Source organism: Cucurbita moschata, unplaced genomic scaffold (assembly GCF_002738365.1).
Source record: "Cucurbita moschata cultivar Rifu unplaced genomic scaffold, Cmos_1.0 Cmo_Scf00032, whole genome shotgun sequence".
In the NCBI taxonomy this organism is placed as follows: domain Eukaryota; kingdom Viridiplantae; phylum Streptophyta; class Magnoliopsida; order Cucurbitales; family Cucurbitaceae; genus Cucurbita; species Cucurbita moschata.
Genome location: NW_019268548.1, coordinates 611,168 through 623,822, shown reverse-complemented (window position 1 = coordinate 623,822; position 12,655 = coordinate 611,168). Strand labels below are relative to the sequence as shown.

The window sequence follows — 12,655 nt, the reverse complement described above, 5'->3', positions numbered from 1 at the left end:
TTCATCATAATTAATTTTAGATCTCAGTGCTTGACTATTCAGCCGCCTGGGAAGGGAGACTGGGCATGTGCTTCAAAGCAGATCTTGCAATTCCACTGGAGAATCTTCTAGGTTTACAGGTATGTTTTAACTGTTCCAATTGTTGATGGTTGTTTCTCAATTCAATTCTCTGGTTGACGGACGTTTTTCCACTAACTTGAAGAGAGCAAATCGGGCGGTAGTATTAAAAAATGAGTTGATAGTTTACATAGTTTAGTGTTAATTTGTCTTTGCTTGCTTGTTTCTTCAGGTCAGGTCATGTTTTATCGGAAAATGTCCGCACTCCATTCCCCACTAGCAGTGTAGCAGTGACCAAGTAGAGCAGCCTCAACGAGGTGACTGACATCCTTCCATTTTTATTTTTTTCATTCTACTATTTGAATTGAATCTTTCCCGTCTCAACTTTAGATTTCATTCCATTTAGCCTTTTTATTAAAAATTAAATAATAATATCTTCTTACGTGAATATATTTTAAATTTTTAGAAAAATGAGTTAATAGATATTATTATTATTATTTTTTTTTTTTACAAATAGTATTAGAGCAAAAATAGAGGGAGGTGTGCCAACAAGGACATTGGACCTTGGGCTTTCAAAGGAGGTGAATTGTGAGATCCCACATCGATTGGAGAGAGGAATGAGTACCAACGAGAATGTTGGGCTCCAAGGAGGTGGTGAATTGTGAGATCGCACATCGATTGGAGAGAGGAATTGTCAGGGCTCCAAAGGGGTGGATTGTGAGATCTCACATTGATTGGAGAGAAGGCCGCTGGACTTTAAAGGGAGTGGATTGTAAGATAGCACATTGGTTGAAGAAACCTCTCACTAGCCGATCGTTTTAAAAGCCTTGAGGGGAACCTCTAAAGAAGAAAATATCAGCCAGCAACATTTGAATATTTGAATATTGTTGAGAATGCAGAAATCGTTGAAGCACCAAGTTTGATAGTTAAATAAGTAACAAAAACTATGATATGCACTCAACCACTTTTAATACTAAATTTAGGCGAAGACTAAATAAAGTAGGGATGCAAAATTTTAGAGAGATTCAAACTTGTGTCCTGTTGTCCAGGATTTAGGTTAATCGGAGAAAGTGATTGGTCTGGTTTGAATGGCTTCCAATTTTGGCCACAACACCTACAAGGAGACCCACGGGGAATGTCTATCCAATTCCAGGTTTGGTCGTTATTTCCTTATTGTTGTTCTTAGAATTTTTTTTTTTTTTTTTTTTTTTTTTTTTTTTTAAATTCTAAAACAACATTTTAAAATTTTAAAATTGAAAATTGAAAATTCTGAAAACAATTTATTATACTTTTTAAATATGGGATAATAAACTTTGTTATTTCTTTTTTTTTTTTAAAAAAAAAAAAGATAAATATTCCACAAATTTCATGAATGATAAGTGTCGAGGCTGTGCGGGCTGCTTGTGCATGACATTGGACCTCTGCATTGGGAAGATAAAAGAAATTAGCATATTTTTTCCGAATCCCTTTTACGACTAAAGAACCAATCAGGTAGTGCCAAAAATATGGCCACCACGGCTCCCACGTTTTCTTTAAGCAATTATTCACATAATTTATTCAAAAAATCATACGAATAAATTATAAGTTTTTAACATGTTAAAATATTTCTTAAATTAATACATAAAAATATAGGACGCCCATCTTTAATTTGATTACATTTATGCTGTTATACTTCAATGCTTTCCTGTGAAGTTGTTCGTTGGTTTGACTTTTTATGCCAAAAATACTTATTTTAATTATAAATTCGTTCTTCGTATTTTATTCTATCAAACCTTATATTTATAAAATAAGGTAAAATGATGTTACCTTCATAGTTACATCATATAAATTTAAAATAGTGATCAAATTGACTGAAGTGAAGACTTAAATCCGATAAATTCAATTGCGATTTATCTATTTATTTGTTTGGATTATTTAACACTTTGAATATTCTTTTAAAAAACATCAGTATTAAATGTCAATTATCACTGCATGACCATTAGAATATTGTTGACAATCTTAAGATGATTAGACAACATTTGTCCAAATAATTGAACACGTCAAGACAATTGACTCAACTAAAGATCATGGAAGAACACCATCCATTGTCCTAATTATGAAAGAAGCCAATAAACAAATTGATTCTACTTAAACCAATCAGTTTGCCACTTAAAAGGATGTTTTGGGTATCATCCTACATTTTCAACTCATCAAGTATCTGGAATTCTGTAAAAGTGCTTCGTTTAAGTTTCATTAATGTCGTTGAATTGATATATATATTTTTTCCTTTCTTTAGTTTAGCCATTTAAAACTAACTGGAGAAATTAGTCCATCGTAAGTCATCCAAGAAGTTTTTTTCTTTTTTTGCTGTAAAATCTACGCGTTAAATATTCTCAAATCTACATGGTTCAAAACAAGAGTCCGGGTGATAGAATAAAAGACAAGCTACAATTAGCAAAGTGATTTGGTACATGAGATCAATAAGCTTCTATTCTAGTATTAAGGATATTTAATAATAAATTATTGTTTATCTAAATTATAGTTTATTATATATATATATATTTGATATTTTATTATAAGACAAATATCTATATTTGTCTTATTACGGTATCTTTTCATTTATTGTTATTTCCTTTTATTATCTCTTAATATTCTTATAATTTATTTGATTATAAATAAGATAATTTTTACCCATTTAAGGGTGTGAATTCAGCAAACATCCTCAATTGGTCGAATAAAATTAAAAAGTTGAAATCCCAAAATGATTTTTTTTTAATATTATATATATAGTTTCTTTCATTTTGGGTTCGATAGTAGCAGAAGGGGTGTTTCTGTTCATTTGGAGCAACAATGTAGGGTACCTACAAATCTGATGGGCCTTTTTATTTTAATAGGCTAAAAAGTTATCCGAGGGAGGAAGGATTCTATCCTTTCTTCACTCACCCCTTTCTTTCTCTTCTTTCCCTCTCACCCCTACAGAACCAAAAATCTAGCGCCAACCAGAAGAAGAAAAAACAAGTTGTTGAAGAGGAAGGCGCGGTCAGGAGAGCCGAGACGGTGAAAGCTGTGAGATGGGGATCGCCAACACCTCGTGGGTTGCTGGACAAGCAATAACCATGCTCCAATTCAGTCCCTTTTGTTGCTTCGATTTATCCACCAAGAAATCTAATGATTCGAAGCTGATTTTGAGTTGGGGTTGTACTGTTCAGAATCAGGGCAAGCTTTCACTTACTTCATCTAGGAATCCCAGGGATTCTACCTTGTTTTGTCGTTGCAGAGGAAATGGCAATACTAGCGCCGGCAGTGATAGCAACTCATCGTCGTCGTCATCATCATCTTCTTCTTCTTCCTTGGAATGGGATTGGAGTAGGTGGAGTCGTTATTTCTCTGAAATGGAACAGGCAGAAAGCTTTGCCTCTGTTCTTAAGGTGCAGTTCTTTCTATCATTATTTGTGTACACAAGAAACTGGGATGATTGTGGATTTCATCAAGTGGGTTTTGGTTCGTTGTTTGGGTGATGATTAGATTTGAGTTTTAGTGCTTCATCATGAAAAATTAGGGTCATGCAATTTTGTGTTCATCCTCTAATGCAATAGTTTGAAAAAACATGTTTGTGAGCAGTAGCATTTGTGTTTCCTTACTTTTCACTGCATTTCTTTTGTATGTGTGTTGTCTATTAATTTAGCTGCTTTTCTACTTGTTATTGGCTCATGAGTTCTAGTCGGTGTGTTACAGTTTCAACTTGAAGAGGCTGTTGAGAAAGAAGACTTTGAAGAAGCTGCAAAATTGAAACTGGCTATTACCGAAACTACACAAAAGGACAGTGTTGCTGAAATCATGTACCAGTTGAAGGTCAAACCTAGATTTATATTACTTACCAAGATTGTCAATTTTATGGTCACCTCCTAATGTAATTTTTATAAAGATTTGCAGAGTGCAATAGAGGAGGAGCGGTACCAGGATGCGTCGATGTTGTGTAAATGCACAGGAAGTGGACTGGTAATCTTGCAGGATTCTACCCCAAAACATTTGAGGGCTTGTTTGGAATGACTTTCCAAAACCCCTTTTTGAAGCACCTGGAAAGCTATTCCAAGCATGTTCTTAAGCTCATCACTGTTATTTTTATTTGCTGAAATCGAGTTGAAATATATGGCAATGAAAATTGATGTTTTCTGAACCATTGTTTGAGCAGGTGGGCTGGTGGGTGGGGTACTCTCAGGATTCAGATGATCCCTTTGGCCGATTAATACGTGTAACTCCTGGCGTTGGCAGATTTGTTGGGAGGGGTTACAGTCCGAGGTAAGATCGTTGTCTCGTTTGTGGACACAGACACCGTTATTATTTGGGGAACACTCACGCATAATTCTTGTCTGTCACAGACAGTTGGTGACTGCATCGCCAGGAACTCCATTGTTTGAGATTTTTGTTGTCAAAGATGAAGAGAGATATGTCATGCAGGTTACAGAATCCTCACGTGAAACATTGTTTTACCCATTTTTCTGTGAAAATATTGATTTTATGTCTGTCTTATGAGCCTATCTCTATCTCTAATCCAATGTCTTTGACTTTATTACATCATGAGAAGCCCATTTTCTTTTATTTAGTACGTGGGTTAACAAAAGAATACATTGCTATTGTCTGTAACCATGTATCTGACATTAAAAGTTAAATGAGAGATTATTTCGATTTGTATATGTTGCAGGTAGTGTACTTACAACGATACAAAGGAAAATCGTCAATCTCAACAAGTCAACCATCAGAGCCTTCAAATAGTCCTTCCACATCTGGAATCAAGAATCAAGCTACTGTAGACGTTCCAGAGAATGAAGCCACGAAGGAGAAAGGTGAGGAGAAGGGCATTACTATGGAAGAAGCTACTGAGGAGGGAATAAAGGGGGTGATAAATTTTTTGAAAGAGAAAATTCCGGGATTAAAAGTTAAAGTAATGAATATCAATGTTCCCGAGGAAGTCATTGAAGACGCCAACTCTGTAAAGCAATTGATGCAAGAAGACAATGAGAAGACGGGGACTAGTGGGAACTCTGATGATGCAATGGGTAAGTTAGATGAGATTAAGTCCGAGACAATTTCGTTAGGTGAGAATAGCGATGCCAGTGACGACGAAAAGGAATTAGATATGAAGCTTTATATTGGTGGGGTTGTACATAACAGTGAAGAGACTCCTACCAAGGATGAGTTTGTACGCCATCCTGCTTATATTAAGGATATGGACAGAGATTCTTTTGTGCTGCATATTCCTGGTCGAGGCTTAGATCTTGATGCTACGGACAAGAAAGTCTCAAAGGTCAAAGTGGCAGCTTTAACTGTCCAAGGTGTTTCCGAGCTTATGCCAGCCGATGTCGCCAAGGCATTTTGGGGTGTTGATAAGGTTTCTCCAAAGGTGAGGTTGATATCCAATGCTGTGGGTTCAGAAATTGTTTTTTCATCCTTTTATAAGTTCTTGTTTTATTGTAAAATTACTGAATCACTTTATTCTAGATTTCGAGGAATGTTCGTGAGATAGTCAAACTGGCTGTCAGTCAAGCACAGAAGCGGAGTAAACTATCTGAATATACTACTTTCAGTCGGATTACGACATCGAAGGGAGACCTAGATCCATTTGATGGTGAGTCGTTTGTTCTTGTTTTGACGTTAGCTACACCACGTGTAAATGGTTATAAGACTTGTCGTGGAACAGGTCTCTATGTTGGTGCATTCGGCCCTTATGGCACTGAGGTGGTGCAGTTGAGGCGAAAATTTGGACATTGGAATGATTTGGATAACAAGGACAAGACTTCAGATATGGAGTTCTTTGAGTATGTAGAAGCAGTAAAGTTGACTGGTGATCTTAATGTTCCTGCTGGCCAGGTTTGAATTCTAATATTGTTAGGATTTTACTGGTTAAGAACAATGACAAGCTTTTTGTTTCCATGTCTTGAGTTCATAAGTCATGGTGTTTTGGACATGATGTTTTTATAAATCTAGGTCACTTTTCGGGCTAGAATTGGGAGAGGAACCCGCACCGCGAACCGTGGAATGTATCCAGATGAACTGGGAGTGGTATTTACCATATGTCCTTGACATAACATTGTCATCCAGTCTTGTAGACTGAGACTAATTCAAAGATCTTGTGTTTCCAGGTTGCTAGTTATAAAGGTCAAGGAAGAATCGCCGAATTTGGGTTCCGAAATCCACAATGGGTCGACGGAGAACTTTTCCAACTAAACGGCAGGGTAAGTCAACTGATACGAACCATATCACTTGTATCAGTACATTTGATTTCCTCTCCAATTCTGCAGGGTATCGGCCCATACGTCAAAGGTGCAGATCTCGGGTTTCTCTACGTCGTTCCTGAACAAAGTTTCCTTGTACTCTTCAACCGCTTGACGTTACCAGAGTGATACATGTTTGATTCTTGCCTCATGCCTAGGTTCAGTTTCCTTTCCGAATCAGACGAATGGCAATGCCCAACTTCCGTTCCCAACCGGACGAACATCTCTGTAACGAAAGGTTCGAGCAAAGAAGAGTCTTTCCTCCCAGATACGTATTTCCCCGCGCTTCTTTGATATCAAATTTTGATGAGTTAGCATAGAACGCTTGTTTCCCTGAGAACGTATTTGACTGAGATGAAGTGAACAATAATAGGTGAAATATGTATTGAATGAAGCATAGAAAGTATAGGTGTTGCTTCTTCATCCAACTTTTGTTATGGGAAGCTTTTGAAAGCATTGGTAAAGGACAAGGGGGGGAGGGGGGGCTGCTGAATATGCAGGAAAGGTTACAAGGTTGATTGGGAATTGGGAATGAAAAGTAAAGAGAGTAGGGGCTTAAAAGCAGAAAAGGCATTGGTAGTGCTTCCTCTTTTGATGATCAGAAAGGAAGGGTTGGTGTCCTGTCAAGAAGAGGGAGGGGATGCTTTTGTTGGGTGTGTTGATGAGTGTAAAGGAAGTGGGTAAGTAAGGAAGGTCCACTACATGACATTACAAAAATCATGCCTTTATGAATATATTATGGCTGCGAGAGGGAGAGTGAGTTCGTGTGTTCATATTTTGATGCCATGGAGAAAAGATGCATATGAAAAGGATATTAAAGTTGGTGTTTCAAATTCGCATCTTTCTTTGCTTTGCTTTTCTTGTTGGAGGTGTGAACGAATGGAGTCGGGTCAACTTGGATAAATTATTTGATGTGATTGTCTCATAATAATTATTCGATGTTTCATATATCTTGTGGTGAAGAACTGTGAGCCATGTTGTGATGGCTTTATTGAACGATGAACAATTTCTCGTAAACTTGGTTGGTGGAGTAATCCATTTTTGTTATTGCGGCTTATAATAATCAAATTCCTTTTGCTCTTTAAAAAAAATAATAAATGACCTTCAACTACTTCCTTAAGATATTGAAATTATGTTAATAAGATTAGTCGAGAAATTCATCTTCTAGGTTAAACTTGTCAGGTGGAGCCCGACATTAAAATAATTAAAACTAATTGATTTAGAGAACTATTTAATAATTTTCCTTTAATTGAGAGATTATTTAGAATAATGAAGGGAATATGCTATTTCCTTCGTAAGTGAAAGAACAATTACGTGGCAAAAACGACGTCGTAAAGAGTGGGAGTAAACATAGCTCAATTTGACGAAAGGTTTTAAATGATAATTCTTATATTTAAATAAAAAAAGGAATCGTAGGCTTCGCAGCTCACTTTACTTTGTCGGAGAGGCTCTAAAATACGGTAGAATCCACGCTATCAACGAATCAAATTCTTCCACGTCACACAAAACCTTACGTGTAATCAGAGTCTTTTTTATTATTCCTATTCTGAACGTAAGATTAATTCGCCTATCTTCAGAACTTATGTACACTGTACCGCACTGGAATATATTCTCGCCGTTACTTTAAACCTACAAATAAAATGATGCCACGTGGCTTCCAAATTACGAACGCGAACTTAGAGACGAGTCCCACTAAAGTCCTCTGCTTTCTTTTTTTCCCGACTTCCCAAACAGCCTTTTCCTTTTTATTTTTTTTTATTTCTTTTCGTACTTTGTGAACAAATTTTTCCCGCAAATCTTTCGATAAAATCCGTCAAGGTTGGAAGAAAAATGATTGAGGCTAAATTGAAATCGATCGACTCGTCATCCATGAGGAAGTCGTCGTCGAGAAATTCCGAGTTATCGGTTCACAGTCAGATGGAATCTCCTCACTCACCGCTGCGCTTTCACTCGCCGCTCCGATCCGACGTCGGCGACCTTCCGGAGACCCCTCCTTATGCCTCTCCCGATACCTCGCCTGAGAAGCAGCCAGATAACTCCAAGGCGATTGTCCTCGTTGATGTTGTCGATAAGAGTACTCAGTTCTCGCCGCTTCCATCTCCCTACGCCAGCTCCCGGAAGACGCCGGAGAACGTGAGCTTTCCCGGAGATAGGTCGACTTCGTCTAAGGTTATGTTTAATCGGGCAATGAAGGAGGATGTGCCGCAGTCGGTGACCAAAGTAGGGCCGGCTGCAGGTGGAGTCGAGGAGCGCGGTGGTGGAGGTGGGAGATCGCCGAAGCAAATGCCGCCGATGTCGAGGAGGTCGAAGGACGATGCGTTGACGAAGGCGGCTTTAGGTTTTAGAGTGTGTGAAGTGGCGGTTTGCTTGATTTCGTTTTCGGTTATGGCGTCTGATAAGACTCAGGGTTGGAGTGGCGACTCCTTTGATCGTTACAAGGAATACAGGTTTTCTTCTTACGATTCTTGACTCCTCTTTACTATCTGAGTGCTATTCAACTTCAGAATGAAGTAAATTAGATTTGCTTTTCGATGTTTTGTTATTTTCTTTCCGAATTGTTGTTCAATTCCTTAGGTTTAATCTTTGCAAACATGAGTATTTTAATCTTTAACTAGTAGTATGATCTGTGGGACCTCAAGATTAATACCATACCAATTAGCTTTCCATTCTTCGGATACTATAAATTTCCTTCCAACCAGAATCAAAACTTGAAACAATTATTGTGATTAATGGTTTTGCGATTTTTCTGTTGGTTGTACACCATATTGTCCTCAAATGAGTTGGTGTCTTAGTTACAGTCTTCAATCTCAATCTTTAATGCCATGTTAAAATGGAGCTGTCGCCTTCTTCCAACCTATTGATTGTCAAGTTCTCAATGATATACACAATCCAAATGATTTCTTTCGCTACACTATTTAATCCAGTCTGACCCACAACTTTGTATTACAACTTTTATGTCCTTCGCCGAGTTTTTTGCTGCTTTGAGTTAAAGTTTTTAGTTCTCATATTGGCTTTTGGTATAATTTCAAGTGTTTGTACTGTGAGTGAAGGATTGCGGTGGAAGCAATCTCACTATCAGAGCTGTCTCTTAATTTCCATGCCTTTTTGTGATCAATCATGTGCCATTATTCTTAGCTTCCCTTGTATTGCAAGAATACATTAATACTTCATACTATAACGTGAAAACCGTACTTAAAGGATGTATCTCATATTCATTCTGTTCAAATTATTGTAGAAGTCTGTATGTTTGTTCCCGTCTTATATTATCTCATCAAGTTGATTTATCAACAGGTACTGCCTCACCGTGAATATAATTGCGTTCGTGTATGCAGTGTTTCAAGCATTTGATCTTGTCTATACTCTATTCAAGAAGAACCATATGATACGCCATCACTTTCGTTATCATTTTGACTTCTTCATGGATCAGGTTAGTTGTGCAAGTAAGCGGGTCTGAGTGAATATTGTTTAATATCTATAGGCATGCTTTCACTGTTAGTCTGCTACAATGAACGTGTCTCTATGGTCAAAGGTTTGTTTAGTATACTTAGGCTAGAAGAAATTCGCTGAATTGCATGGAGAATCCTTTTTCTGCTTCACCACTTGAATCCGGTTTACTCAATTTGAGACGATCATTCAAGTGGGGATGAACTTGATAGTTGATCTGCTGATCACTTTGTCTCTTGTAATGATTGATTGTGTCATTGTGTGAGTGTAGATTGTTCAGGCTTCTGATTTGCTCAAATATGCAAGGGCTTGTTTGGTTTGGGTTGACTTTGTAAGTGAAAGAATAGTGGTTTTAAGCTGTAAAATCTCATATCGGTGTGAGAAGAAACAAAGCATTCCTTATAAGAGTGCAGAAATCTTTATCTAGTAGATGCGTTTTAAAACCTTGAGGGGAAGCCCGGAAGGGAAAGTCCAAAGAAGACAATATCTGCTAGCGGTGGGTTTGGGTTTTTACACCTAGAAAGTGAAACATCAAGTCTTCTGGCTCTCGAGTCTCAGCGAGAACTTTCTTGATAACCCAAGATTGTTAGCTACTTTGCCTGCTTCGTTTCTTCATCAACTAATGATGTAATCCTGGATTATATTGGCAGGCATTGGCATATCTTCTGATATCGTCGTCTTCCTCGGCCGCAACACGTGTTGATGACTGGCAATCAAATTGGGGAAAAGATGAATTCACGCAGATGGCCAGTGCATCGGTCAGCATGTCTTTCCTTGCCTTCGTTGCTTTTGCTATTAGTTCGCTTATCTCTGGTTACAACCTTTGTACCCGTGATCATGCTTGATATCAAAATCTGAGGCCTCTTCGTTTTTCCTTGAAAAGAGAACAATTTTTACATTGATTGTCAACCCATTTTTTTTCTCTTGATGTTGTACAGAGATATCATAGCTAGCTTTGACCTTACAATAAAGAGGATACCAAATTGTATAATTGTTGGATTGTTTTTATTGCATATTTCATATATATATATATATATATATAAATGAAGCTTCTATTGTTGTAGCAGCAAATTGTTAGATTGTCTTGAGCCCTCTCTGTCTGATATTGAGGATTTTTGCAATGAAACCAATCATTAGGAAAAAAAAAAAAAAAAAATTGATTAGAGATACACTGTCTCTACGATGGTATGATATTGTCCACTTTGAGCATAAGCTCTCATGACTTTGCTTTGAGCTTCCCAAATGGCCTCATGCCAATGGAGATAGTATTCCTTGATTATAAACCCATGATCATTTCCTAAATTAGCCGAGCCGACGTGAGACTTTCATCCAACTCCGATGAAATTTAGTCTTCCCTTGTAGACCATCAAATGTTGGTAGCTTAGCCCCTCCTTCATCTAAAATAGTGGGAAGGGAAACTTAATGTTGAAGAAAATTATGTTGTTTTTTGTTCTCTCTCTTAGTGTACCATATGATATTAATTTAATAAAGCAAAGTCCAATAATTCGAATAAGAAAACATAATTCATTGATGACGTTAAATCATTCACCAGATTTTAGTGTCTTCTTATGTTTGTTTTATATCTATTTTTATTTCATTTGGTCAATTGAATTCAAATCTACTTTGAATGGAACTTATTTTTCATCTTTTTTACAAAATTATGACTAACGTTTAATTTTTAAATTTACCTGGATTCAGTTTATTTGAAAATCATCCTTCGTGTTGAACTATAAAATTAATTATTAGTAATCAAGACAGTTTGGCCGAGTGGTCTAAGGCGCTAGACTTAGGCTCTAGTCCGAAGGTTCAAATCCTACGACTGTCACGTGTTTTTTATTAATCAGCCTTTTTGGGTTAGAACATGGGCCGAGGCCCATTTGAATGAAAAAGGTTAGGCCCAAAAAGGTTAGGCCCAAACAAATGCTGTAACGATAAATAAGGGACACCGACAACAAAAATGGTACAGGAGAGATAAAAGACGGCAGGTGAGGTGTGGGCCCATAAAAGACGGCAGGTGAGGTGTGGGCCCATTGGGCCAATCCCATCCCATACTCTGCTCCACGTTTTGTCAAATCCGTCTCCCTCACCCTATCTTTTCCCTCTCATACACGTTGACGTTGCCGCCCTTCTTTGGAGATTCTCTCAATTTCCACTATTTCTTTATTTACATTAATTATAATAAATTATTAATACTTTTAACATTCATTAACTTATTTCGCATATAATTAAAAAGACAATCAAATATTTCATTATATTTTACTTACAATATTAAATAAGAAAACATTTGTACCTCTAAAAATGAAAAGGTACTCTGGAAGCTTCTACAGATTTATTCATTTTCCTTTTTCTTTATTTTTCTGGGATTAATTAAATATTAAATATCTCTTAAACACTTTTTTTTAATGATTGCCACTCCCTCCATCCCATGAACTTCCAGCCTAACACCGATTTGCAAACGGTTCATAAAATCTCATTTCCCAAACTACCCTTCTCCTTGTTCCATCTACCTTTCATTAATATTAATTCAATCTTATAATAAAATATCAAATTAATTCTTATTCTAAAGTCGCTCATCATTTCCATTATTTAAGTGGTATGGGATATGATAATAGTTTAATTATTAGTGATTAATATCTTAAGGTTGAATAAATTATTGAATAATGGGAAATAATTTTTGTAAATTATTAGTAAATTAACAAATTAAATGGTACTTTTTAGAAATTGTGTGCGATGGAGGGAGGATAATTTAGTAGGAGAATTTCGGAATTAAATAAGATAGGATGGGACCACCCTATTCGTACTTACTGCCTCACGTGTATGGGTGAGTTTTTTTTTTTTTTTTTTTTTTTTTTTTTTTTTTTTTTTTTTTTTTTTTTTTTTTTTTTTTTTTTTTTTTTTTTTTT

At 36.7% G+C, this 12,655-nt stretch overlaps 2 protein-coding genes, 1 long non-coding RNA gene and 1 other non-coding gene across 4 annotated transcripts; all 4 read left to right on the top strand.

The window, feature by feature from the left end:
* The first annotated feature begins 8 nt into the window (after window positions 1–8).
* On the top strand, window positions 9–1,236 carry LOC111430083. The gene is made up of 3 exons (XR_002708275.1): window positions 9–119; window positions 290–374; window positions 1,107–1,236. It is a non-coding gene; the product is annotated as an uncharacterized LOC111430083 (long non-coding RNA).
* Window positions 1,237–2,888: 1,652 nt separating this feature from the next.
* On the top strand, window positions 2,889–7,137 carry LOC111430078 (protein EXECUTER 2, chloroplastic-like). The gene is made up of 11 exons (XM_023066225.1): window positions 2,889–3,464; window positions 3,772–3,888; window positions 3,970–4,035; window positions 4,229–4,335; window positions 4,416–4,494; window positions 4,739–5,437; window positions 5,536–5,662; window positions 5,735–5,904; window positions 6,022–6,096; window positions 6,177–6,269; window positions 6,336–7,137. The coding sequence occupies exons 1-11, from the start codon at window positions 3,108–3,110 to the stop codon at window positions 6,435–6,437; spliced, it is 1,992 nt and encodes a 663-aa protein (XP_022921993.1). The 5' UTR covers window positions 2,889–3,107; the 3' UTR covers window positions 6,438–7,137.
* A 792-nt stretch (window positions 7,138–7,929) lies between these two features.
* LOC111430082 (CASP-like protein 4A2) lies at window positions 7,930–10,815 on the top strand. The gene is made up of 3 exons (XM_023066229.1): window positions 7,930–8,755; window positions 9,600–9,735; window positions 10,403–10,815. The coding sequence occupies exons 1-3, from the start codon at window positions 8,139–8,141 to the stop codon at window positions 10,595–10,597; spliced, it is 948 nt and encodes a 315-aa protein (XP_022921997.1). The 5' UTR covers window positions 7,930–8,138; the 3' UTR covers window positions 10,598–10,815.
* Window positions 10,816–11,505: 690 nt separating this feature from the next.
* TRNAL-UAG lies at window positions 11,506–11,577 on the top strand. Its single transcript has one exon. It is a non-coding gene; the product is annotated as a tRNA-Leu (tRNA).
* The last annotated feature ends 1,078 nt before the right edge of the window (window positions 11,578–12,655 follow it).

What these genes read in the sequence shown, in the direction of transcription:
- LOC111430078 (XM_023066225.1), top strand. Translation starts at nt 3,108, where the DNA reads ATGGGGATCGCCAACACCTCGTGGGTTGCTGGACAAGCAATAACCATG. An exon ending in GGGAGGGGTTACAGTCCGAG is followed by an intron (nt 4,336 to 4,415) that starts GTAAGATCGTTG and finishes TGTCTGTCACAG; the next exon opens with ACAGTTGGTGACTGCATCGC. An exon ending in AAGAGAGATATGTCATGCAG is followed by an intron (nt 4,495 to 4,738) that starts GTTACAGAATCC and finishes TATATGTTGCAG; the next exon opens with GTAGTGTACTTACAACGATA.
- LOC111430082 (XM_023066229.1), top strand. Translation starts at nt 8,139, where the DNA reads ATGATTGAGGCTAAATTGAAATCGATCGACTCGTCATCCATGAGGAAG. An exon ending in GATCGTTACAAGGAATACAG is followed by an intron (nt 8,756 to 9,599) that starts GTTTTCTTCTTA and finishes ATTTATCAACAG; the next exon opens with GTACTGCCTCACCGTGAATA. An exon ending in TTGACTTCTTCATGGATCAG is followed by an intron (nt 9,736 to 10,402) that starts GTTAGTTGTGCA and finishes TTATATTGGCAG; the next exon opens with GCATTGGCATATCTTCTGAT.